The 26,815-nt window shown below is 36.5% G+C and overlaps 1 protein-coding gene and 1 long non-coding RNA gene across 2 annotated transcripts; both read right to left on the bottom strand.

Annotated features, from left to right (window-relative positions):
* On the bottom strand, positions 1–4,538 carry LOC139126870 (uncharacterized). Its single transcript, XR_011550841.1, has 2 exons — positions 2,033–4,538; positions 1–1,908 (listed from the first exon to the last, which is right to left on the bottom strand). It is a non-coding gene; the product is annotated as an uncharacterized lncRNA (long non-coding RNA).
* On the bottom strand, positions 4,539–26,815 carry LOC139126869 (uncharacterized). The gene is made up of 9 exons (XM_070692794.1): positions 25,887–26,815; positions 24,897–25,018; positions 23,827–23,996; positions 21,095–21,331; positions 20,099–20,204; positions 14,867–15,138; positions 8,355–8,525; positions 7,440–7,579; positions 4,539–5,972 (listed from the first exon to the last, which is right to left on the bottom strand). Exons 4-9 carry the CDS (start codon positions 21,140–21,142, stop codon positions 5,909–5,911), a joined length of 801 nt encoding a protein of 266 aa, XP_070548895.1. The 5' UTR covers positions 21,143–21,331; positions 23,827–23,996; positions 24,897–25,018; positions 25,887–26,815; the 3' UTR covers positions 4,539–5,908.

The following is a 26,815-nucleotide window of genomic DNA, read 5'->3' as shown; positions in this document are numbered from 1 at the left end:
TTAAATATTACTAAAATCTTTATTCAAAACTCAAAAAATGTCTTACTTTCTTAAAATTGTCATCAGTTTACATATCAAAAGTGCATATAGAAAGTCATTCCATAATATTTCAGAAAAACTATACAATGTAAACTTTATATCTAGTACATCCCTGATTTACATCATAAAGTCAGAGTACAAGTTAGGATTAAAACAATCTTGAGTCACTTGAAAATAATGGTAGCCTTAAAATGCCCCCGATTTCGTCTTTAAAAACAGTCAGATTTTCAACTTGAAGTCACGCACATTTTAAATGACCTTGACTGGATCTATATAATAGTGTGGTTTTCAACATACAATCGGGGCACATTTGAAATGCCCCCGGATTTGGGTCTTCAGAAATATGTGATACCGAACATGAACTCAAGGCATATTTGAAGTTTAGGTGTGATTTATAAGTCAAGGTCAGGGCACATTTGAAATGATCCTGACTTGGTCTAAGAAAAAGTGTGCGTTTCATCTCGAAGACAGGGTACATTTCAAATGCCACTGTGTTTGTCTTGAAAAATGGAGTGATTTTCAACTTGTAGTCAGGGCACATTTGAAATTGACCTTGACTTGGTTGTCAGAAAAGGAGTGACGTTCAACCTAAAGCATAATTGAAATGCCCCTGACTTAGTCTTTATACAATACAGCGTTACCGTATTTTCAACATGAAGTCAGGGCACGTTTGAAATGACCCCGACTTGGTCTTGTGAAAAAGTGTGATTTTTGACATGGAGTCAGTGAATATTTTAAAGACCCGACTTTGTCTTGAGAAAAGGTGCAATTTTCAACTTAAAGTCAGGGCACATTGGAAATAACTCTGATTTGGTCTTCTGAAAATGTGCGATTTTCAATGCTGAAGTTAGGGCATGTTTGAAATGACCCTGACCATGTCTTGAGAAAAGATGCAATTTTAAATTTGAAGTCAGGGCACATTTGAAATGGCCTTGTCTTGGTGTTTAGATAAAGCCTGATTTTCGACATGAAGTCAAGGCATGTTTGAAATGACCCTCAGTCTAAATTGTGAAAAGAGGAGACTTTCAACTTGAACATTAAAAATGACCCTGACTTCGTCTTATGAAAAAGTGAGATTTTCAAGTCATGGTGAGGGCACATTTGAAATGACCCTTGGTATTTTGATAAGGTGTGTTTCAACTGAAGTCAGGGCACATTGGAAAGGCCATTGACTTTGATCTTCCGATGAAATGAGATTTTCAATATGTAGTCAGGGCATATTCGAACTGGCCCTGACTTGGTCTTTTGAGAAAGTGAGATTTTAACATTAAGTCAAGGAATATTTGAAGTAGCCCTGAATTGGTCTTTATATATGGTGTGATTTTCAACATGAAGTCAGGGCACATACGAAATGACCCTGACTTGGTCTTGAGGAAAGGAGTCATTTTCAACATCGAGCCTTGGCACTTTTTAATTGACCCTGACTTGGTCTTTAAATGTAGCATGATTTTTAATATAAAGTAAGGGCACATTGAAAATGCCCGACTTTATCAGTATATATAACGTGATTGTCATCATGAAGTCAGGGCATATTTGAAATGAGCCCAACTTGGTCTTTACAAAAAGAATGATGTTCAACATGAAGGGCAAATTGTAAATAACACTTGCTAATTATAAAAATGTTTTTCAACTTGTAGTCAGGGCACATTTGAAATAACCCTGACTTGCTTGTCAGAAAAGGAGTGATTATCAACCTGAAGTCAGGGCACATTTAAAATGACTCTGTCAGTGTGAGTTTCTATTTGAAGACAGGTTACATTTCTATATGTTGCTGACTTTGTCTTGAGCGAAGAATTGAATTTCAACTCGTAGTATGGACACATTTGAACTGACCCTGACTCGCTTGTTAGAAAAGGATTGATTTTTAACCTTAAGTCAGGGCACATTTGATATGACCCTGACTTGGTCTTTTGATAAAGCATGATTTTCACATGAAGTCAGGGCAAATTTGAAATGACCCTGACTCGCTGTTAGAAAAGGAGTTATTTTTAACCTAAAGTCAGGGCACATTTGATATGACCCTGACTCCCTTGTTAGAAAAGGAGTTATTTTCAAACCGAAATGCCCCCCGACTTTGTTTTTTTATGTATGGCATGATTTCAACATGAAGTCAGGGCACATTTTTCTGACCCTGAGTTGCTTGTTAGAAAAGGGTCGATTTCAAACCTGAAGTCAAGGCACATTTGATATGACCAGACTCTGTCTTTTGATAAAGCATGATTTACAACATGAAGTCAGGGCACATTTGTTCTGACCCTGAGTTGCTTGTTAGAAAAGGGTCGATTTTAAACCTAAAGTCAGGGCACATTTGATATGACCCTGACTCCCTTGTTAGAAAAGGAGTTATTTTCAAACCGAAATGCCCCCCGACTTTGTTTTTTTATGTATGGCATGATTTTCAACATGAAGTCAGGGCACATTTTTCTGACCTGAGTTGCTTGTTAGAAAAGGGTCGATTTCAAACCTGAAGTCAAGGCACATTTGATATGACCCTGACTCTGTCTTTTGATAAAGCATGATTTACAACATGAAGTCAGGGCACATTTGATATGACCCTGACTTGCTTGTTAGAAAAGGGTCGATTTTAAACCTGAAGTCAGGGCACATTTGATATGACCCTGACTCGGTCTTTCGTTAAAGCATGATTTTCCACATGAAGTCAGGGCACATTTTAAATGACCCTAACTTGTGGTCTTTAGAATTGGTGTGAGTTTCAACTTGAAGATGGGGTACTTTTCAAATGACAGTGTTTTCTCTTAAAAGAGCAGTGATTTTCAACTTGTTGTCGGGGCACATTTGCAATGACCCTGACTTGGTCTTTTGATAAAGCATGATTTTCAACTTGTTGTCGGGGCACATTTGCAATGACCCTGACTTGGTCTTTTGATAAAGCATGATTTTCCACATGAAGTCAGGGCACATTTTAAATGACCCTGACTCGCTTGTTAGGAAAATGAGTTATTTTCAGCCCGAAATGCCCCTGACTTTGTTTTTATATATATGGCATGATTTTCAATATGAAGTCAGGGCACATTTTAAATGACCCTGACTTGTGGACTTTAGAAACGGTGTGAGCTTCAACTTGAAGATGGGGTACATTTCAAATGCCAGTGTTTTCTCTTGAAAGAGCAGTGATTTTCAACTTGTCAGGGCAAATTTAAAATGACCTTGACTCGCTTACTAGAAAAGGAGTGATTTTCAACAAAAAATGCCCCGACTTTGTTTTTACACATATGGCATGATTTTCGACATGAAGTCAGGGCACATTTACTATGACCCTGACTTGTGGTCTTAGTAAAGGTGCGAGTTTCAAATTAAACAGAGGGTACATTTCAAATGCTGGTGTTTGTCTTGAAAAAAGGAGTGATTGTCAACTTGTAGTCAGGGCACATTTTAAATGACCCTTACTTGGTCTTTTGATAAAGCATGATTTTCAACATGAAGTCGGGGCACATTTTAAATAACCCTGACTTGTGGTCTATAGAAAAGGTGTGAGTTTCAACTTGAAGACAGGGTACATTTCAAATGCTGGTGTTTGTCTTGAAAAAAGGAGTTATTGTCAACTTGTAGTCAGGGCACATTTGAAATGACCCTTACTTGGTCTTTTGATAAAGCATGATTTTCAACATGAAGTCAGGGCACTTTTTAAATAACCCTGACTGTGGTCTTTAGAAATGGTGTGAGTTTCAACTTACATTTCAAATGCCAGTGTTTGTCTTGAAAAAAGGAGTGATTGTCAACTTGTAGTCAGGGCACATTTGATATGACCCTGACTTGGTCTTTTGATAAAGCATGATTTTCAACATGAAGTCAGGGCACATTTGATATGACCCTGACTTGTTGTCTTTAGAAAAGGTGTGAGTTTCAACTTGAAGACAGGGTACATTTCAAATGCTGGCGTTTGTCTTGAAAAAAGGAGTGATTGTCAACTTGTTGTCAGGGCAAATTTAAAATGACCCTGACTCGCTTGTTAGAAAAGGATTGATTTTAAACCTGAAGTCAGGGCATATTAATATGACCCTGACTTGTACTTTGGATAAAGCATGATTTTCAACATGAAGTCTGGGCATATTTTAAATGACCCTGACTTGTGGTTTTAAGAAAAGGTGTGAGTTTCAACTTGTAGTCAGCATACATTTGTAATTACCCTAACTCGGTCTTAAGAAAAGGTGTGATTTTCAACTTGTAGTTGGAGCATATTTTGAAAGCCCCTGACTTAGTCTTTATATCTGGTGTGATTTTCAACATGTTGTCAGGGAATTTGAAATGACTCGACTTTGTCATCAGAAAAGTGTATTTTCAAATAAAGGAATGTCACATTTGAGATGACCTGGTTTATCAGATAAAGTGTTATGTTCAACCTCAGGCCTTGGCACTATAAGTGATCCTGACTTTGTCTTCAGAAATACTTTGGTTTTGAACATGGAGTCAGGGCACATTAGGAATTAACCTGACTTTGTTTTCAGAAATACTTTGGTTTTCAATGAGAAGTGTGGCACTTTAAATATTGTGGTTAGATATTTTATACTTATTACATAGTTTTATGTAAAGCTGAAGTTAGGACATTTTTGAAATGACCTAGACTGAATATCATAACTCTGCCAACTACAAAAAGTCAAGTTTAATTTTTTTAGTATTAGTATATTTCAAATGGACTAATTTGGCATTAATAAAACTTATCTTTCTTTAAATTTTATGTACTGACTTTTGTAACAATATTGGCAATAAATATCCAATGGATAACAAAAATCACCTAAAACTGAAACAAAATTTTAAGGTTTACACAGCTAGTATATAGGTAATGATATTGCTTTATTTACAACCATGATACTGTGCAGTGATTCAAAATAAATTTTTTCCAGCAAATTTAACCAAAATATTCTCGACAAATAAGAATGCATCATTCCTCACAAATGATAAATTTGAGTTTCTCTGCCCCTGACTGGAGTACCAAACCTGTCTGATAAACCATTTGATAGAAAGTTGGCTTTTAAATTTATCAAAAGAAAGGTCTGCAGATTTCTACACATCAATTCATTGCATTACAATACAAACTTGTAGATTTCAACATAATTTGAATATAACACATTTTATCATGCCTTTGAAAAAAAATTGAAAAAACTGAGAAAAAATGCCACTGTCACTGTACAAAATTTTAGATTTCATCACTGTTTGTAGAAACCTAATTGTGGTTATCCCTATATGGACGTGTAAACCAAATATTTAAGTTGTTTAACAGCCGTTACGGAGAAGATTTTTGCCCACAAATAGCAAATTAGCCTGAAAAATACACACTGGCATATTTCATTTTAATTTGAACAAATCTGATTAAGATCATCCCTACAGACCTGTTCTCCACATATCAAAGGAATCAGACTTTAAGTTTGAAGAAGCAGCTTGGAATGTAGAAAGATGACAGACTCTGGCTACATCACCTATGAGATAAGCTCCACGTCGCTGAGAGTGGGGCTATAAAGCACACAGAAACACAAACACACATGTATGTACACATGCATACGTACGTATGCATTATTGTCTTTCTTACTGTTCCTGGTCACTTTCATCCTCTATCTCTCTGTACCGTTCATGTAATTGTGTCCTAGTCTGTTTTGGCAGCATTCCACTTGGTGTGAGGGAAAAATCCCACATGATTGATGCCTGAATCCATATTATTTGTGTATTTGGTCTTCTGTTTCTTCCTACTCCTCTATATGTTGGCTTCCATGCTGCTTTCCATGACCCAGTGTACCAATGAAGAGTAAGCACTTCCTCTTCTGTCTTTAAGCAAACCACTTTGCCAATTTGTGGCTGTCTTTTCACATCTGGGAGATAGACTGCTACAAGCATGCCTTCTTTCAGGCTGGAGAAGTCATCCATTTTTCAAGGCTATTTCCCCTGTCTTCACTTGTTGGAATTGGTCTCCCAATGACAACCTGTCAAAAACAAATTTTATTATACTAAGGCCCGGAAGAAATTTCCTTGAAATTCCCCCTCCTACTCAAGCCAATTTAGAATCTTTTTTTGAGATGCAGCAGATACTTCTGCATTGCAATCATTGAAGTGCCGTTGTACAACTGAGCGGTATGGAAAAGTCCAATGGAGACAAATTACTAGTCAGTGCAACCTGTTGGAAGCTTGCTGTTTCTATTGCAGAGCACAAAAGGTCCTACTTGCTAACTGCATAATTCACTCTGATCACAGGACAGAATTATGAGACTGTTCTGTAAAAAGTGGTGGGGCAGAGGTTAAGTGGCTAATACATGGGGTGAAGGTAACATGAATAAAAACATCAAATGATACAGCCCTCATTGAGGAGTCTAATAGCACAAGACTGTTATCATTTTACTGTTAATCCTTTTGTAGCACATATTTTTAGTTCTTCTGGCAGCAAGTTGAAATGCTCAGAATTAGTTCTGTGAACACTGCCTGTATATTTAATGCCTCTATCGTTGTGAACTGTTTGTAAAGTTTGGACTCCAAGTCATCAGTAACAATGTTATTAGCAGGAATTACTGCTGGATTTGACAGAATAACAAATAAAAAACTTGCTCATTACCTCATAGGCTGAGCAAAAAACTCCAAGGAACAATTTTTTTTCCCTCAGGCAGAACCACTAATACATGTACACATTAGCTTTTCTGACATAATGCTAAAATACTAATACTCATTTTGTACAAAATGACATCATGAAAATGGTTCACAGCATATTTTTATCTCACTAAATTATTATTAATGAACAGCAGTGACTTGAAAAGATATTCTAATGTTAGCGTAGCACTTAAAGCCCCAGTGCTGCTAACTTTTGATGATAATTTCACCATTTTTATTTTGAATGTGAACCATAATTCCTTGTTCTTCTCCCCAAAGAATGTTGATATACACAGTATCCAGCTTGTTAACTCAGCCCCTATGGTGTTGTAAAGTGCATTGTTATTGTTGAAAACTGACTTCTGGTCCGGACTAGAATTCAAATTTAAACAATAACTATGCATTTTACACATATAGACGCTAAGTTGACAAGCTAAATAGTGGGTGTTTCAACATTCTTTGGGGAGTAGAATAAGAAGTTGCAATTGATTTATAGAATAAAAATAATGAAAAAACCACCAAAAGTTAGCAGCACTGGGGCATTAAGCTATCTTAGAATATGATACAGAACCAGGTAAACATATATATTCACTTCAAACATATTTATACAGCTAAGGGCATCAATCGATGTCAACAAGAAAATAATAACATTGAAAAGAATTGTTGGCTGCCAGTCAAAGTGTAAAATTAAAATCAAAACTTTTTGAATAATATAATTTAAACAGTAATGTGATTTGCATCTAAAAACAAAATGCTATTTGAAAAAAAAGACTGCTTTACACACAATAGTGAATCTTCATGGCTATACTCACATCTGGACACTCATTCTCAATGTTCTGTTGAATTGAAAGTATGTGATCTGGCATCGAAGTGTTCTGCTGCCTATCTCGTCTCTGCTTGCAGCATCAATCAAGTCATGTAGAAACCACCTTTGAGGTCTTGAAGATGGAGCCTGATAAGAAAAGTAAATTTCAATGAAAATATCTTATAGCATTGTTCACAATAGTATCATAGATATTATTTACAAAACCAATGGCGTAACAAAACAAGCCAATATGATAGTATTTGGTTTATGCATTCTGATGCTGCCCCTTTCTGTCCCATTAGAATCAAACAGTTGCTGTACCAATATGAAATTATGTGTAAAATTGATACAAACTGACAAACTAGTATCAATAGGTGGTAAAATACACCTTGAGAAGAAACGTTGGTCTCAGTTAGTAGTGTTTTTCATTGAAATAAACTCAAACAAACCAGTAAAGAATGACCACATGTAATTTTTCTTGGTGAACGTAAATCTTTGACAAATGCCCAGTCAAGATCTGCACAATTAACGTTTCTCCAATTTCACCCAAAATTGTCACATGTGCAGGGATACCTAAGAAAGTGTAGCTTTGAATGAAACGATAGCTTTGACACCGTGCAGCATAGCTTGGTTAGGGAAATGATAGTTGCTGGAATGGAATCCATAAGTTTGGTCGTCTAAAACGATAGCTTTGAAAATATTTTTATATTAATGGCGTAAACAAGACGGCTGACAGCAAATGCAGTGGTAGCAGCGGTAAATATTTTACCTGTTTTCGACAAAAAATCACCAAGTTGTGTTGTGTAAGATGCTGCGTTCAGTGAGGTTCACGTTCGATTACACTTCCGTAAACACAGAATAAAAAGACAAAAAGAACCCACATAAAATACTTTCCAGTCCATGTGAATGCACGTTTTCTTACCTTTGCATGATCATTGATATTTTGTGCAAATTCTCGTAGCCACTGTTTATCTCTTTCACATGTGATTCTTCCCTGGTATGCATCAGGCAAGTCTTTCCGTAGTCTTTCTGGGTCCATTTTCTCAATGCTAGGTTTCACCCATTCTGGCACATCATCAACATTGGGTAAAGTCTAAGATATTTCATAAAGAGACATTTATTGTAATTACAATCTTTCCCAGGAATTTCAATGACATGCTGAGTGTAGCTGGATAGAGCTCCTTTGTGTTATGCTGAGAATGATTGCTGAGAATGAATTTTTGTGACACACGTGTTGATGGAGGAGGAAATCTTTGATAACCCACTTCAGTTGGCCTGACCAAAATGGCAAAAATAGCTGCAAAAATATGTACAGCAGTTAATTTGATCAGTTTGATCACAATTTGAACATATTTAATTAAAATCACGTGTACAAACATGTCTACTAAATATCAAAGCTGTCTGATGAGTAGTCTTTCAGAAACACATTTTTTTACACAAGTGGCAAAAATTGCCCCCCCACAATACAAAAGTGCCCATTTTTACCTAATTTCAATATATCACATTAATATAAACCCTTTGAACGTGTAAACCAAATATCAAGCAACCAGACAAGTAGTTTTGAGAGAGAAAAAATGTTTTGACTACAAATGAGAAGAATTGCCCCAAGATAAAAATTTACATATTTCATTCAAAATTCTATATCTAATAATATTATATAGGGCTCAGCCCTTGGTGTCGCGCCAGGCGTTGAGATTAAAAATGTTATTTGTATCGATTCATGATTAGTAATCATAAAGGATAAAATAGAATTAATTGTTACTTTCTATATACGTTTGTACAAGTATGACCGGTTTACCCTCTGATGACAGTTCACGTACACGATGTCAGACCCTGTAGGTATAGATTTTCTGTTATGTGTAAAAAAGTTTGACATAAATTTGCAATTTTTACCATGATTACTATCTATTGTGTTTAACAAGGGACGTATTGTGCCATCATTAACTTTGCAATAGTAACTGTACCGCCAAACTTCCAATATTGTAAGCTGAAAACCAGCGTTACTTCTAAAAACGGGTAAATTTTACATATAGTTATTGACACAGAGGGCGCCTTTCTAAGATTCAATCCCAGCATTCTTTGCGAATGTTCTCGTTCATATGCACGACAGTTTTCTCTCTTCTTTTAATTTTTAGGCGTGATAAGAAATTTTGTATAAGCGACAGGGTGGATAATAATGATTACTCGCTAATGGAAAAGATATATTTTATTAATGGCATGTTAAAAAATAATAGAGAGCATGTTCGAATTTGTTTATTTACGAGCACTCAAAAAAACATGGCGGCGCCCACGAAAGAAGGGTACACTTCCGGTTACTCGCATAGTATATTATGAATAAGCGCATGCGTAGTCAGTAAGCCGCTGGCGGGACTATTAAGATAAGCTCTAGCAACCTGTGCACCAAATATCAAAAGCTATCTCATCAGTCATTTTTGGAAAAAAAAATTGACCAAAAAATTGGGAAAATTGCTCCAAATTATAAATACGAATATTTCACTACACTTTATACAAAATGGACTGAGGTCATCCTGAGGAACATAGGTACCAACTTTCAAAGCAATCAGACAAGCTGTTTCAGAGAAGAAGATTCTTTGACTAAAAAATACCGTCAAGGACAGTGTGCTCATAGTTGGTTTGAATTGGTCCATCAAGAAATATTTAAACAAGAAAAAAAAAATGGCAAAAGTAAATGAGGTCTGAAACTTTAGGTACTGGAGGTCAACTTTAGGAACAGGCTTAGCACAGGAATGTTTCAACACAGTCCTTCATGGTTTCAGCAGGTCTGCCAATATGTATCAGTTCATGAACAATGACAGGAAATGACTCAAGGTCAGTAAAGTAGCCTGTTTCAGTCACTGCCACCACTCTTACACATAATAGGCACACTGCATACAAATAGGTTAGAGATTACAGAATCTACATCTCAGATGTGTGGGCTGTTTCTGTAAATGCCACCACTCACGCACATTTGCAGGATTCCCCCTTTTTCTTACCTTATTTGAATATTTTGACACTGACATATTCATTTGAACAACGTTACATCTAAACCCCTGGGTCTATACCTGTTTGGCGGTTTGGGAGCTTTTGCGTGTGACTGACGTACATCCGTACATACATACATACATACAGACACCACTGACTCACCATATAAGCTTTTTGGTATTATATACCAAATATGAGGTAAAAATGAAATAAAAAATCAAAAAAAAATACAAACATGCAAATTATACCCCAATTTGTACACAACTAATTAAGAATACCTAAAGGAACTTGCAAACCAAGTTTCAACGCAATCTGACCAATGGTTACATAGTTTTAGCAATTTGCAGTATATTTCCCTTTCCTTCCTTATTTGCATATTTTTGACACTGGTATGTTCATTTGAACAAACCCACATCTCCATCCCTGCATGTACAGCGTACATTAAATACTAAGATGGTAGGTCCTTCAGTTTGGAAGTTTTTTGGATATGGACTGAATAACAGACATAGATACATATATACATACACACAGACTTGCAAATGAGATGCAAATGAACTGATTCACTCTATAAGATAACCTCTTTTTGGATATATATAAATATTATATACTAATTCTCTTCATCTGAGCATGAACAAAAGAATACGGTGCTGACAATGGTAGGCAGTAGGTGGACTATTTTATGAGCAAATTAACTTCGGTAGTTTATTACGTCACGTATAGGCTGAAATTTCAGTGTGTTTCATGTACAATATTTGTTTGTATGGTAACCTGTTTAACCTTTGAGTTTATTTTCTGAAGATTTGTTCAACAAAAAGTTAGTCAATGTGTGACAGGCACTGACAACAATGTCAGTGCATCTTCATTATGGAGGGAATCAAACCAATGTTTGTCAAAATCTAACAATGCAGCATATGATTCGATGTGCCATCATCACACATGCACGCCCAGAGACAAGAAAATTTGATGTCATACATATCCATCCACATTGAACTGACTGAGGAAATGTTTCAACTGTTGCGATGTCTTTTAAGCTGTGTTTTGTTCTCAACACAGAAAAAACCAAATGTTACTGTGGCTGGTACTAGTTAGTAAACCCGATCATGACTGTCTAAGGGGGGGCCATCGATAATAAAAGCTGACGCACGACAAACGTAATTCTTTCATTTAGGGGGAGTGGGTAAAAGCTCATTTTGTTTTGTGTGTGTCAAAATCGCATAAAGATTTTCTACTGTTTTTGAAGTGCGACTTTGCAGTGAGAATGCAAAACTACCTTTGCGTTCATCGAGAACAGAATGACCACAAAATACGGAGACAGAAAAGACAACGAAAAGACATGAATGTGAAATAAAAACTTGTATGCTTTTTCAACGTGAAACATGTATGTGAAACATTTTCCTATGTGCGAAATACATTAAAATGTTCTGTCTTAAAAAGTGAAACGCGTAAAGTGGAGGTTTAGTAATCAATGTGCCCTTCCGGTATTTTTTCATGGGTGTGCGGATCGTAGAGGTGTGTGTGGGTTTGTCAGAAATGGCATAATACGAAATTGATTTCTCATAAAAACTTTCGTTTTGAGGGGGGAGGGAGGGGGTTTCATGTAAAACGAAGGAATTACATTTCTTGTGCGTCAGCTTTTATTATCGACAGCCCCTAAACATTTTATCAAATTTCCACTATATAAAAACATGTGCACAAACCTAAAGGTCGTTGGGCCAGCATATCCAAAATACATGTACCATACCATATTTTGGCTGTCGATTGTGTGGGTGGGGGAGGGGAGACGTGAAGATTGATTGGTATACAATATTTTTGTGGTTATTTTCAACATCAGTACAAACTATGGACTATGCTTACAGTTTGCGAAATCATTAGTGTGGCAGTGCCCACCACCAACTATTCATGACACTGCCCCCTACTTCTTGCTAGCTTACGTTCAAAAAGGTTCAGTTTTATGATATCAGTACACCACTTTCACAAATCCAAGAGAATCAATTACAACTCAAAGAGTTTACCTTTCGCACATGTATTTATATATAGGCACACATATGATTTGTTTATCTTGTAATTGTTCTGGCTTACACGGCAGATGTTCAAGCAGTTGACACCTCTGAGTATCACTGACCGATTGACAATTGTTTGAGTAGTGGAACCGAAGTTTCCCAAGTGCCCTTGTGTTTCTTCATAAAGTCATTTTCCAAAAAATCTTTGTAATTGGAAAATCCTTTAAAATTATGTGGATTTCTGTATGGTCTACGTGTTTATGAAATGATAAACATTCATGCCATTCCAATAATTTTTGTTGACTGGTGGTGTGTTATTTTCACTGAGCGGTACACCTTACTGTTGCTATTGTTATTGATGTGTTATTATGAATTTTCGAATAGTAAGGATGTCTTTAACCCTTAAAGTGCCATAGACTTTCTATGCAATGCAACTACCAGGCCAAGGACTTTTTGAACCCAACTTCTCAACATGTTACACTTTTTTCAGACTGGTGCAGTTCATTTTCTGTGATGAGAAACCCTAACAAACCATTATTATTTTCAAAGCGCAGGATATGAAGAAGCTCTCTATGACAATGAAAAGTTTCAAATTACACGCTGAAGGTGTAAAATTGGGCTAAAATGCTCGTTTTTTGTTCAAAATTCACTCAAAATGATAAAAAGTTTCTAAAAATGTATAAAATTCATCAACGGCCTTCAAACTTGAATAGAAGTTTTGTGTTATCGAAAGACACAAATTCAGTTACACGATTTCAGCATCATGTAACATCATACGTAAGTCATAAACAAAAAACAAACAAACAATTAGTGTCTTTCAAAATAATACAAATGCTTCCTGTGCAAATGCATCTCTACAAAATACAAATAATATTTTACATGCAGTACACTAAATGTAGATTGACAGCTACTGTGTATGGAGCATCAGCATGATTGCATTGCCTAAGCATTGTCTTTTACTTGTCTATTGTATTTGTTTGTTTATTTGTTTGTTTGCTTGTTTATATATTTTTATTTCTTCTAGTGGAAATGATTTTCCAGACAAAAATTCAGTGTACATCCCACTTTTTCAACAGTTTACTATCATATGATTTCTTGTTGTTGTTATTAAAATCTGTCTTCAAAGTTAGAAGAAATCAATTTGTTTGCCTGTAAACACAAACAATTAATTTGCATACACAGAGACAACAAGGTTCCATATTGTACAGGGAGGGGTAACTATTGTGCAACACATGCACACAACTATAGGGCATATTCAACTGACTCTGTAGACATGTAGTTTCAACCGCCAGTATAATTATAATGAAGAGTTGAAGACAAAAACACATTTCACTGACCTTTTTATCGATTAATTTTGGTGTTTGACCCAACTTACATTAGTTTAATTCACGTACGCGTGTGTAACTATCTGTGGCTTATCGAGTCACAGACTCATACTACCATACAATACTAGTCTATCCGTTCGCCAAGTTTGATCACGTATTTTGACAAGCACGCCACAAAATCCACCACGAAATGGAATGAAACCACTAAGTATCGAGATGTCCGGTTTATTTCAATTAAAAAAATGCGTAACACGTAGGAAATGTCTCGCAATGTCAACAGTTCGGAACAACTACATTTCATTTACAATCCGGGTCGACTGTCATGGCCGTCTCGCTCCAGGCCGGCCGGAGGTCAAATATCAACAGTTTAAAGGAGCTTATTGGCAGTCCAACGCTTGAAAATCGACAAAATACACTTCAATTTAACCAAATCCTTACAAATTTCTCAATCTTGCATGTTTTGGACTTCGAAAACCTTAGTTTTGGGCTTCGAAAACCTTAACCTTGGGTTCCATGTCGAGAGTTCGGCATCACACAGTGCCGCCATCTTGGCCGCCGATACGTTCGAAGTTCACTATTGCGATCAATTTGGTCAGCAAATCGCGTCATTTTTTTGTAAAATACTCTCAAAAAAACTGTCATTTCTATCACCCAGGGGGCAGTAGCTTCGCATAATCATGGAGTTCCGTGTCTACGGCATGGTAAAGCTTTCAAAACGTACGTACGTGTTCTGTTCAATGCACTGTGGCCGTATCCGCGTACGATTGAAACTGCGGACCTGATTAAATATTCATGAAAACCGCTGACCTCTTTTAAAGAAAGTTCGCATAAATTACTGGAATTTTCGATGTTAGGCTGCATGATGTCATTATTTTAGTCCTTATATGGTACTAAACTGGGTTCAAAGGGTCAGGAATACCCTTCTTCTGGCTGAGTTCGGCAATGCATAGCTAAGTTAGGCATAAGCATAGAACGCAATCACTGTCGGTTTATATACCGACGTGGCGCCGAGAGCGAGAATGCCGTGTCGGTTTATAAACCGACGCGGCGCTTTAAGGGTTAATATCCAATATTGGAGTTTAAAGGGTGTTAGCGAAGTGACAGAGATGTAAGAGGATATGGCTAACCTTCAAGCAAATCAACCCCTTTGGTTCTTCAATTGGTGTGAAGTCATCATCTTTAAACTGGAGAACTGGTCTCCGGTTTGAAGTTGAACGATGTCTATATCTCATTCGCACTTTACCATCAAATTCCTTGAACTGAAAATGCAGTGGCTTTGACTGTCCCTTGAAGTTCTTCACCATGTGTGGCAACAGCCATTTCTTTATGTCAAACACTCCTTCTACATGTTTGACAAATACAGGGACATTATATGAATTCATCACAGCACGCTCCATATCTGCACAGAAAGACATTCAGAATAATAAACACTAAAGGGAATAGGGGAAGTGTGCTTAAGACTGCGTTCACAAAAACCAGGGGGGCTGGAGAAATTCGGGTAACATTTGAAAAATTTTTGGGGTTAGAGGAGGGGGGACTGTAAAGTTTTGCTCTACCTACAGGGGGACTTTAAAATTTTTTGGTTCCCTTTTTATGATTCCAAGGTTTGGTTGAAAATTCAATGAAATTTAATTACATTTTTATGTAATTCAATTGTTTTAATGTTAGTAATAATTATGAAAGATCTAGAACCATTTTGTACCATTTCATTACTTTTGTCTCAAAAAAAATTTAAAAATTTATGAATTTTCGTTAAAAAGCAAACAAGTAGGCGTAGTATTGGGGCAGAAGCTGGAACTGTTGATAAGTTTTTCAATAGTTCTATGAAATATATCAAATACAGTTGCTTGCTGTCTCCCTAAAGTATGCTGAAACACATATTATTCAGTTTGTCGACAAAAGCCTGCATATGGGAATATTGGGTGATAATTGAATCAGAGTCCAGACTGAAAGTCATTTGTCAATGATACAAATGCGGGATTCATATTCACAGGCTGTGTTGGCACGCTGAATACTGTACAGTTCAACACTCTGTAGGGAGTTGAACAAGAATGCAGTTGTATAAACTGAACAAAATTATTGTCAATATTATCAAAGTTAATACAGCACTGCCCTGCTACTGCCTACAGGCAGTGTCACTGCTACTGTATACTATAGCAGTAGTGACAGAGATAGTTCTGACCATGAAGTAGCTGAAGAAGAGTTTGGGTCATATGACACTCATGACAGTGAAACATATTTGTACACAAGATCAGGCCAGAAAGCACGACACAGAAGACCAGGAGACTTGAAAGTTATCTGGGATTTTTGAATTCTAGCACATGAGAATAATCAAATATTTCAATTATTAAAGAAAAAAGATAGGGTCACCATGCTTGATTTTCTAAATTTTCATATCAGTAAAACAGTAAAGACTCTAATTTAAAAAATACCGTCAATGACGCTGTACCTTCTCTAATGTGTGGCCAGGTCAGGTAATTGGTTGTTGGCATGGAGTTGTTGGTAAATAGTTGATGATGTAGGGGTATGAGGTGGGATATGGACCGAAAGAACCCAAAAGATGATTAAATACATCAATCAAAAAAATTCTAAGCTACAGTATAAACTACCTAAAGATAGTTCAATATGGAAAAAAGTTAAATAATTCAGAAATAAGAATTAACAGTCCAAAATAGTAATGACGCACTTCCCTACTGACCTGAGTGCATGTGAAATACACAACCTGGCATCTATAAATTAAATGTACCGGTATACCAAGTGATCATTTTAAGTCACTTTTAACTGTTTTAAATGGATTTTCCAAAGAGTCCTGTGGAAATGATGAAAAACGCTTATCTGGTATTGTGTTTGTAAAACTTCATGGCTGATAATTGTCATAGTATTGAAAAAAAATTGAAAGTGAAGAAATTACTGTTTTTGATAGGCATATTTACCTTGAAATACATGACCGTGTAAAGAATATTGTCTTTTCTAAAAGTTAAAATGCTCCTTTGTGTGGTCAAGCTTTCCACAAGCATCAAATGTGGTACTTCATATAGGAAGGTCTGCCTCTAGAGGGCGGGCATCATGAACAGTGTTTGTTTGTTAGTTATTTCCTCCACATAAATTTCTGATTGTACTGTGGCCGACGTCCGATTTTCCTGTCTAAAACTTTCACTCATTTTCGTTCATATGACTCTGAAACCCCAGGAAACGATTGGGAAGAAAGAGTTATCTTGAAATATTGAGATACTCGCCGATATTTTGCAAAATTAAATGAGAAAAAATGCAAGGAAAATGCCGACTGGCTAACGACCGTTTTCAGACTCAGAGGCATCATATCATCTGCAGATTATGCAACAGGCCCATATCACGTGAGGACATGAGGGGATATCCACGCAACTCAGTACCAAACACTAGCGCACACAGAGTGAGCAAACACAAAGTGAGTACCCCAGCTCAGTAGTCTGTAATAAGTTGTAGTCAACTAAGAAACCTTGGAGAAAGGCTTAACACTGGCTATGCCGCTAAGTCCCATTTGATTTTTGTCACAGCTCAAAATCGTCTCCTACACCTCAACCTGAACCATGAACACCCCACCAGTTTATGATATGACCCATCACAATAGCATGACGTCAACGGATCTTGACAGACGGAAGTATTGACAGACGGAAGTAGTTGACACCAGCATACTGGTTTTCAACTCTAATACCTTCTCTGTCTATAAATAGACACGAGAAGGTAAAAATACCGTCAATGACGCTGTAGCTTCTCTAATTAGTGGCCAGGTCAGATAATTGGTTATTGGCATGGAGTTGCTGGCAAATAGTTGATGATGTATTGGCATGAGGTGGATATGGACCCAAAGAACCCAACAGAACAGATGATTAAATATATCAATGAGAAAAAATTGTAAGTTACAGTATAAATTGCCTACAGATAGTTCATTGTGGAAAGAAGTTAAATAATAAGAAATAAGAAATAAAAATCCTGAAATAGTAATGACACACTTCCCTGCTGACCTGAGTGCATGTGAAATGAACAACCTGGCGTCTGTAAATTAAATGTATACCAAGTGAATATTTAAGTCACTATTAACTGTTAAAATGCAATTTCTAAAGAGTCCTTTGAAATGATGAAAAATGCTTATTTGGGGTTTGTGTTTGTAAATGTACCGCATGGCCAATACTAGTAATTGTCATATTATAGAAAAAAATTGAAAGTGATGAAATTACAGTTTTAATAGGCATATTTTCTTCTTGAAATATATGACCCTGTAAAGAATATATGCTGGAAGTGTTGAAAAGTAATTTCTTTAAAGAAATTACTCTGTGATAAAGGATTTTTATTCTTTGAGCTTAACATATTCAAACATTGCAGTTTTTTCAATGTTGTGCAGTGCAAAAATTTTTAAATGCCTTAAAAATACAAATTTTGGCAGAATTACAGTCTTTGTGATATAAAATTAGGGGTTGACAGAAAAATAATGGTTAATCTGTTTGAAGTACTACTTGACTATGATCTAAAAATAAGTACTAGTATGCTGTAAGTGGAATGGTGTGGCTGCATCCACATGCAGCAATAGGAATGCCTTTTTCTCTCGCCCCTCATTTCCAGCCTGCCCCATCCCTGAAAAAATAGTTTGGTCCTATATGTATGTTAATAATTTCTGTATTTGTTAAAATATGCCCATCTCAAAAACTTTGTTTATAATATAGCTTAGAATTTTTTTGATTGATATATTTAATCATCTTTTGGGTTCTTTGGGTCCATATCCCACCTCATGCCCCTACATTATCAACTATTTGCCAACAACTCCATGCCAACAACCAATTACCTGACCTAGCCACACATAAGAGAAGGTACAGCGTCATTGACGGTATTTTTTCATTTCTAATAGCTTCTCTGTCTATACATAGACGAGAAGCTAATAAAAATGTGCGACTAGATGTAATTATTTTAATTTTAGCAAAATTAGCATGATTTCACCAAAATTTCAGCGATTAAAACTTTTATTTGATGGAATATTTTATCATTTCTTATTGGTATTGTCAATTTAGTAAACTTCTAAATAGCATTTAATGTGCCCAGGAATTCACCATTCGCATACTCTTTCATGGCCATCATTTTGGTGTGCTCTTCAGCAGGTGCCATTGGTGTGGCCATTTCAAGTTGGATTACCTTAAAGCCGCACTTTTCAATCCCAGGTTTTCGCATTAGTGGAATTCTCCTCCCAGTCAAACGCTTGGCCAGTAAGATGTTTGATTTCTATAACACTGATTACACAAAGTGATCTCAACCTTTTATCACATTTTGCTAATCCTGCAAACAGAGTTTATGCAAGCTTTTGATTGACGGTCGGTTCAAATCGCCAACGGTCATTGATTCCCCACCACAAACGCTCGAATTTCCTAAAAAATTGTCTTCCAGTCGCGTTAGACTTTGAATATAACCACAGAGTTCGATCGGCAGCAACTTCGCACTGACCGCTTGGCAGTCTGTCTGTCTTTTTGCGGCCGGGGAAAACTAAAAAGTGGCATTTTCTGGAGCGTGTGCCCGCTTGTTGCCTGTTTGGTGTCCACTTACACAATGAACACCGCCATACCTTGGCGTCCTTTTAAAGGGAGGCTCCGCCTTTAAGTCGGCTTTGACTGATAATTCAAAAAAGTCGACTGTCTTTAAAAATGAATCAATTAAAGAACTTGCCTGGGAATATGGCTCTACAAACTACTAATAACAGGTAGTGTTGGACACTTCTGAGCAGAACTGCCCAATAGATTTCTATATTTTCTTTGTGTGCATCCTAATACATATGCAGCTACATGATCATTGTAATCCCTAAGCAATTATAGTGTTGGCTGGCACTCTTTAATTTTTGGTAAATATTATTTATAGAAACTCATTATCATGACAATTAAATTTATTGTTATGGAAAATGGTCTCCACTCTACCAGAAAATCCTGGGAAGAACATGATGATAATTGGGGGGGGGGGGGGGGGGGACTTTAAAATTTTTGATCATATAGACGGGGAGCTTGAAAATTGTTAAGGGCATTGAGGGGGGGGGATCTGAAAAAAAATAAGATTTCAATCACAATTCCTCCAGCCCTCCTGTTATTTGTATACGCAGCCTAACATTTCCTTTTTTTTACTCAGGACAATGAAAACTCACAGCATGTTGCCTAAGTGACTTGAAAAAACTCAATCTGAGGAAAGTTAATGCTGAAATTACAATATTAGTATCAGACACCTGCCGTCTTATCAGAAACCTATATGGTAGTTTTCTCATTTTGTACAATATCATGAATGCATAATCTTAATGCAAGGGGGTATACTGGTGTTTGTAGCAAATCATGTCACTCCTTTAAATTAAAACTTACCATCCATTGTATAAATGTTTGTCTTCTTCAAGTGTCTGCTGATGCAGGAAAACAACTGGTCAATATCCTCGTGAGTATGACCGACCGGTAGGAAATGAAGGTCAACCTGTGATTGTGAAGGATACATCACTGAATAAATAGTGACCATTCAAACACATGGAAATTGTATTCTTTCACTTTAATTTACCATTTTCCATAGAGGATAGAGATAAGGAAATATCTTGATAACTCTGTGCCTGATTTGAAATTAAAGGGGAAGTTCACCAAGGCTGATTTTTGCGTATGTGCTGCCTTTAGTGTCACTTATTCCGAAAAGCCATTTTCACCATTCATACCTCATGCAATTTTTTACAAAAACAGATAAAAATAGTAGTGGAAGTTGTAGTTTAGGGCTTTTTCAACTCAATTTATTTGGATCATGGAGAGAAAGTGAAAAGCTTGGCGCTTTCATCATGTGATATGGCAAAGAAATCGCGGGGAAATGGCTTTTTCCAGAATAAGCGACCCAAAAGCTATGTAAAAATCAACTTTGAACCTCCCTTTGAAGTTTTACACTACAGGTATAATCACACCCGTTTAAACTCATTGTCTATTTTAAAGGTACATAAGCTGTAACTTGTATCAAGTTTTTTCAGTATTCTGCTTCTGTATATCAACTACAGTGTTTGACCAAAATCCATTTGTCATGCAGAAATTTCAGGTGTTTTTGGGTCAATGCAGCTTGTATGTGTGTAGTGATCATTGCTTACTGTTTACAAATGAATTCTAGTCTGGACTTGAAAACAGTTTTCAACAATAACAATACAGATTACACTCATATAGATTGTGTTGATATGCTAAATACTTGGCATTAAATTACAGTTTAGGCATTCAATGCAGAAAGTTTAGGGAAACCACAAAACAAAAGTTCTGAAAAAAATAGCCAAAAGATACAGCTTCTGGAGCTTTAATATGAGGGATCTATTTAAAGTAACACTGTTTACTAAATAAACTCACCATATCAAATACCTTGTACTGCACCAACACATGAGCAAGACTTAACATGTATCGATTTTATTTTCACGATAGCAGTTGTCTAATTGAGTAAATAAACATCTGGATAAACGGGCTCGGTTGTCAAACAATGTTTGCAGCAGCAGGTGCATGGATAGGTTGCTGTCGTGTGGATAGTTCAACAGGTCAACATAAGCCGGTATTATTTTACCACCTGGTACATAGTATGGATAATATTGCCTGTATTTCGGAGAAAAGAAAAAAATATGGGAGAATTATTTCATACATTATTTAACAATCACTGTACTTGACTATTAGAATCAATGACATTTATATGACATGCAGACATGCAATATGAGCGATATAACATAAAATAAAATTACTGAGCAATCATAAAAATCACACACAGCCTCCTCTCCCCATTCATTATTCCTCCCTTGTAATAGTCGCGCCAGCAGCTTACTGACTACGCATGCGCGCATTCATAATATACTATGCGAGTAACCGGAAGTGTACCCTTCTTTCGGGGGCGCCGCCATGTTTTTGAGTGCTCGTAAATAAACAAATTTGAAACGTGCTCTCTATTATTTTATAACATGCCATTAATAAAATATCTTTTTTATTAGCGAGTAATTATTATTATCCACCCTGTCGCTGATACAAAATTTCTTATCATGCCTAAAATTAAAAGAAGAGAGAAAACTGTCGTGCATATGAACGAGAACATTTGCAAAGAATGCTGGGATTGAACCTTAGAAAAGCGCCCTCTGTGTCAATAACTATGTGCAAAATTACCCGTTTTTAGAAGTAACGCTGGTTTTCAGCTTACAATATCGGAAGTTGGGCGGTACAGTTACTATTGCAAAGTTAATGATGGCACAATACGTCCCTTGTTAAACACAATATATAGTAATCATGGTAAAAATTGCAAATTTATGTCAAACTTTTTTACACATAACAGAAAATCTATACCTAAAGGGGTCCGACATCATGTACGTGAACTGTCATTAGAGGGTAGGCTCTAAACCGGTCATACTTGTACAAACGTATATAGAAAGTAACAATTAATTCTATTTTATCCTTTATGATTACTAATCATGAATCGATACAAATTACATTTTTAATCTCAACGCCTGGCGCGACACCAAGGGCTGAGCCCTATATAATATTAGTATCATCTGAATAATCATATATCCCTTTGGAGTCATGATTGAGGTAAACAGAGGAATGATACCAGTATTGCCATCATGGACTGGCTGATGCAACAGGAGTTTTTCTGAATCTTTTTTCTCATACATGAAAAATAATTACAAAGTCATAAAATCAGCTTGACCTATAATTCTTGAGTATATAATTTTGTCATATCTTTTATTTAATTTTACATAATGATAAGTTTTGTTTCCAACAAAATCTCATAAACAGTCCAGGTTGCATCCATGTACCGGTACAAAGGAGATATGTTAAATGGTTCTAAAGTCGTTACAGGATACACACCGACACGGTACTGCATTACAAGCAGAAATTTCCACTATAAATGCTTAATTTTTGTAAATCTGGACAAATGTCAAAAAGTCAGCTATTGATCGAACGTGTTTGGTTTGATCCAAGAATCTCCTTCTTTTACCATGTTAAAAAGAGGCCCTTGTCATTCAATTACATGATGTCTGAAAATCTTAACAAACTAAAAAAAATATTGTTTTTGTCATAGAATGCAAGTTTCAAAAACATGTGCTACACCTTGAGTGAAACAGACAGTGTTTACCTCAAATAGATGGTTATAGCCACTGTTTATTATACCAGCATTCAAAAACTACCCTCAGTGTACAATGACATGCATCATCAGCAGTTCCACAGTGCACCCATGACTTCTTATATTCCATTGAAATAACAACAGACAGTAGGGGAAGATTTTATGCAGATTTCCTCCTTAAAACACTGTGTTACATGAATATATCTAATTAAAATAGAACTTTCATCCTGTGGCCCACATACTTCTACAATCGTTTGTGTTGTAAACACAAATTTGTGCACTTTCAGAGACATGTCATACTGGCATCTGCACAGTTGCATTATTATTGGACAATAGCATGGAGAAAATTGTGTTAGCGACAACTGAGCAATGGATATACCACTAGGTTTTGACCGCTTCACTCCAGATTAGCACCTGTCATTGTTTGCGAATATATGTTGGAAACTGGTCAATATCTTGTATTATATCATACCAGCATATTGATGGCACAAATGTAGCTATCAGATTGGTTGAGAATGAAAAGAACCATGGTATAAACGTGATATATCATGCTTGGCACCTGCATGAGCTTTCGGCAAGAGCAAAATCCTTTTCTGACATCAGTGCAAGAATTCCAATATAGTGTTATGATATAATAGCAATAAATCACATCTAGCGATAGTAAACCATTCATTTTGACCAGTTCACTTCTTGTATACAATCGTTCTTCCTTGTGCAAATAGGTTGTGAACTGATCAAAATCTCATGGTATGCCGTCACTGGGTGTGCTTTCCCTATGTAAAATACTGGATATACGTTCTTGTACAATTACGGAACACCGCATTAGATCTTTGGGATGTATACCGCTAGTGTCGTGTGCCATACATTCATAAACATAAATATACAAGAACGTACATAAAGTATTTTACATAGTGTTTATTGCTTAAATATATCCATTGCTTGGTGTGGCATATCGCCTATGGGACAAAAGCTGACAACAACTCACCGGTAATATGCAATCGTATTCGGGCAAGCAAGCTTGTCATCTTATCCTCATTTACTAGTCTTGGGATTGCTGTTTTCTTCTGATCCATTCCATCCTGAATTATACACATTATTTCATCAGGTTCAAATCTTGCCTGTTCTCGGGTTGCATGATACACCTTTCTCTCTGTCCTATATACATAAAAGATACAATATCAACATTCTCAATACTTCACAAAATCAACCTTCTGGGTAACAATGAAGCTTTTCACTGCTATCAAAAGACACAGGTACAACTGTGAATACCAAAGCCAATACACATGCATGTATGCGTGCAGGTACGGGGTTAAAAAAACAAAAACTATTTTGCAAATGCATAGTATGGCAATTTATTAGTTTGTGAGGTTGTTATGTTGGTTATGTTTGGCATTTGTTTTGGTCAATGGCATATCAGTATCACAGTCATTCAATCAACTTACTTCAAACAAAACTAGTGCATTATGACGACATATAATACTAGAGTCAAGATAGAGTATTGTCCAAGGATAGAACTCTGAACACTTTGTCTCTCTTCATGATTGATTTAGCTCACATGCTTACAATGTTATCCATGAAACAATGAATAACTTGAATGGTATACAGCAAATAACTACAGTACACATACATTCTCTAGGAAATTGAATTCTGAAGTGGACTTGAACTCATTTCTTAATATAACAAAATTTACTTCTTACACAGAGATGGACAAATTTGACAGGAAGAATAGTGGCATTTGGTTTATTATAGTATGATGCAAAATAGATCAAGAAGAGCAGTTCATAAACAAAAAAAGCAAAGCACTGAAATTATCAAATTTAGCAGCTTTCAACAATATAATGAATGAAGGGACCCCTATCATACTGGTCTCCCCTGTTTCAAATCTATGTGTCTGCACTAGTGACGTACCTGAGAATTTTCCATTAAATTTCAGTCCTGAAAACAGCATATATCATCATAAACATTGGAACCAATTAACAATATTCACAAGGCAGGACACATGTACAGCACATAATATTATCATTCCATTAAAATTATCATACACAAAATACTTACTCAACTTGGACAAAATGTTTTTTCAGCAATTCCGAAATGATTTCTTTTTCTTGTTTTGTCTTAGCTCGGTTTCGGTCTTCTTTCAACTGTGCACATATGCTACACTCAACAAATTCTGAAGTCTGTGAATGAATATGAATGAGTGAAAACAAGATGGAAAACTCCAATTAGTGCTGTCATATTGAGTAAATGCAGAAAAATACCCTGCACTGATATGTTCATTCATATTTTTTGTGTTGTAAGACTGTGACCCATACATCATGGCAAGTTAACAACATCATGGAGGTAGTAGTGGCCAGACTAATGCAATTGCATTGTGATCACATTTTGAATACTTATATATCAATCAAAACTACGAGGAATCACAAAATGATCAAAACCTACGGCCTTCCCTTCCCTTCGAATGATTCAGAAGTTGTGTTGTGTGTGTGTGTGTGGGGGGGGGGGGGACAATGCAGGCCTGCACCTGGCCCTGCAGTTGCTAGTTGCATTACCCTGGTAATTTATTCTAATCATCGAGTTAGGAAAATTCCTAAGTCATTTTGCAAACCTGCTCTATATACAAAAGTATTCATATGCTAATTTAAGTTATCGCTATTTGTTCACTCCAGTTGATCTCCATTTCAGTTCACTATCATTACATAAATTTAGATTATAAAGTGACTACCAAAGCCCCAACTAAGTTGGTGCCAACACGTTTAGTAAGGTTTGAATAGTCTAATGCATCGATACCACAAATTTAATTGTAATTTTATGACAGAAGTCTTTTCATTGTACTTCCCTCCATATGATTTAGTTCAGGACATTAAAGTATAAGCACAAGTCATAACAATGTGCAGCGACTATTATGCATAATTTGTTATTGTGTAAACACCAAAACAATGCGGATATTGTTTGCAAGCGATCAAATAGAGCAGTCACTTGTTGAATTTCGAGACTGCCATCAGCAGTAATTTAGCAATACATGTATGTTGTAAGACCGTGGCTCACCTTAGGAATCTTAAATTCGGGTAAATGCTCGGCCCAAATTGTAGTGAAATATTCATAGCTTATGTTGTCCTCTGGTTTTATGTTATAGTCCTCTTCAAACTCTTTGCACATTCTCTGATAGAACATTTTCTTTGATGATGTTTTCGGCAGGTGAACTTCAGTTTTGTGCGGCATCCAATCACCAATTCGCTCGAACAGGAAGCGCATCCACGTCAACGCCATTGTCGTTTTGCTCTTCATTTTTATCTGATCGGCATACCGTGTACTACGTTGATAACACCATCCTTGTACATGCGTACACAATTTTCGTACCGCTTCTGACTGATGTTGTGCATTTCACGCCATGCCTTTACGCAAACAGGCTTGCCGAGAATGCGGAAATCAGTCTCCGTGTGCTTTCGTTTCCCTTTCATACTGAGAACGGAATGTTGTCTAATGTTGTCGAGGATATATTGTTTCTGTTTCACTTCATTGCCAATGTCCTTGAATGTGAGTTCTACATCTTTTAATCAGCGGGAGAAAAATCTTGTATGCATACGTTTTTTGCAACATGTGACCTGGTACAAAATGGAATAGTTTCTGAGTGGCTGTGATAGACGGCGTCTCTTTGTTTGCCGTACTCTCATACTATCGTCACATGAATTTGAACTTGATGCATACTCACTGGCGTTCTCACTGTCACAATGTGTAGATAGTTCATTAGTGTGGCTTGTTTCCGTTTCTTGGTGAGTAGACAGTGATGATGAATCGCTGGATTCTGTTGGTTGATGAGACGAAAGTATCGATGTGTCATCAACAAGATGACCTCTGCCGAAAGGTGCCGAGGGTGCCTCGCCGCTTGAAAGCGTGTCGCTGAATGGATACCCAGTTCTGCATATGTGTAACATATTGCGATTGGTTCTTCTTTGGCTATCGGTTAGGAAATTGTT

The sequence above is a fragment of the Ptychodera flava genome, unplaced genomic scaffold (assembly GCF_041260155.1).
Source record: "Ptychodera flava strain L36383 unplaced genomic scaffold, AS_Pfla_20210202 Scaffold_143__1_contigs__length_115768_pilon, whole genome shotgun sequence".
Taxonomy (NCBI): domain Eukaryota; kingdom Metazoa; phylum Hemichordata; class Enteropneusta; family Ptychoderidae; genus Ptychodera; species Ptychodera flava.
Note: the sequence above shows the minus strand (reverse complement) of the source record. Positions and strands in the feature narration are given on the sequence as shown.

Bases quoted from the DNA above. Each gene is read 5' to 3' on its own strand.
- LOC139126869 (XM_070692794.1), bottom strand. From the start codon at position 21,142: ATGTTAAGTCTTGCTCATGTGTTGGTGCAGTACAAGGTATTTGATATG. The intron at 15,139-20,098 runs GTAAGTTTTAAT...CTTTCTGTGCAG, and splicing joins AAACATTTATACAATGGATG to ATATGGAGCGTGCTGTGATG. The intron at 7,580-8,354 runs GTAAGAAAACGT...TTTTCTTATCAG, and splicing joins ATATCAATGATCATGCAAAG to GCTCCATCTTCAAGACCTCA.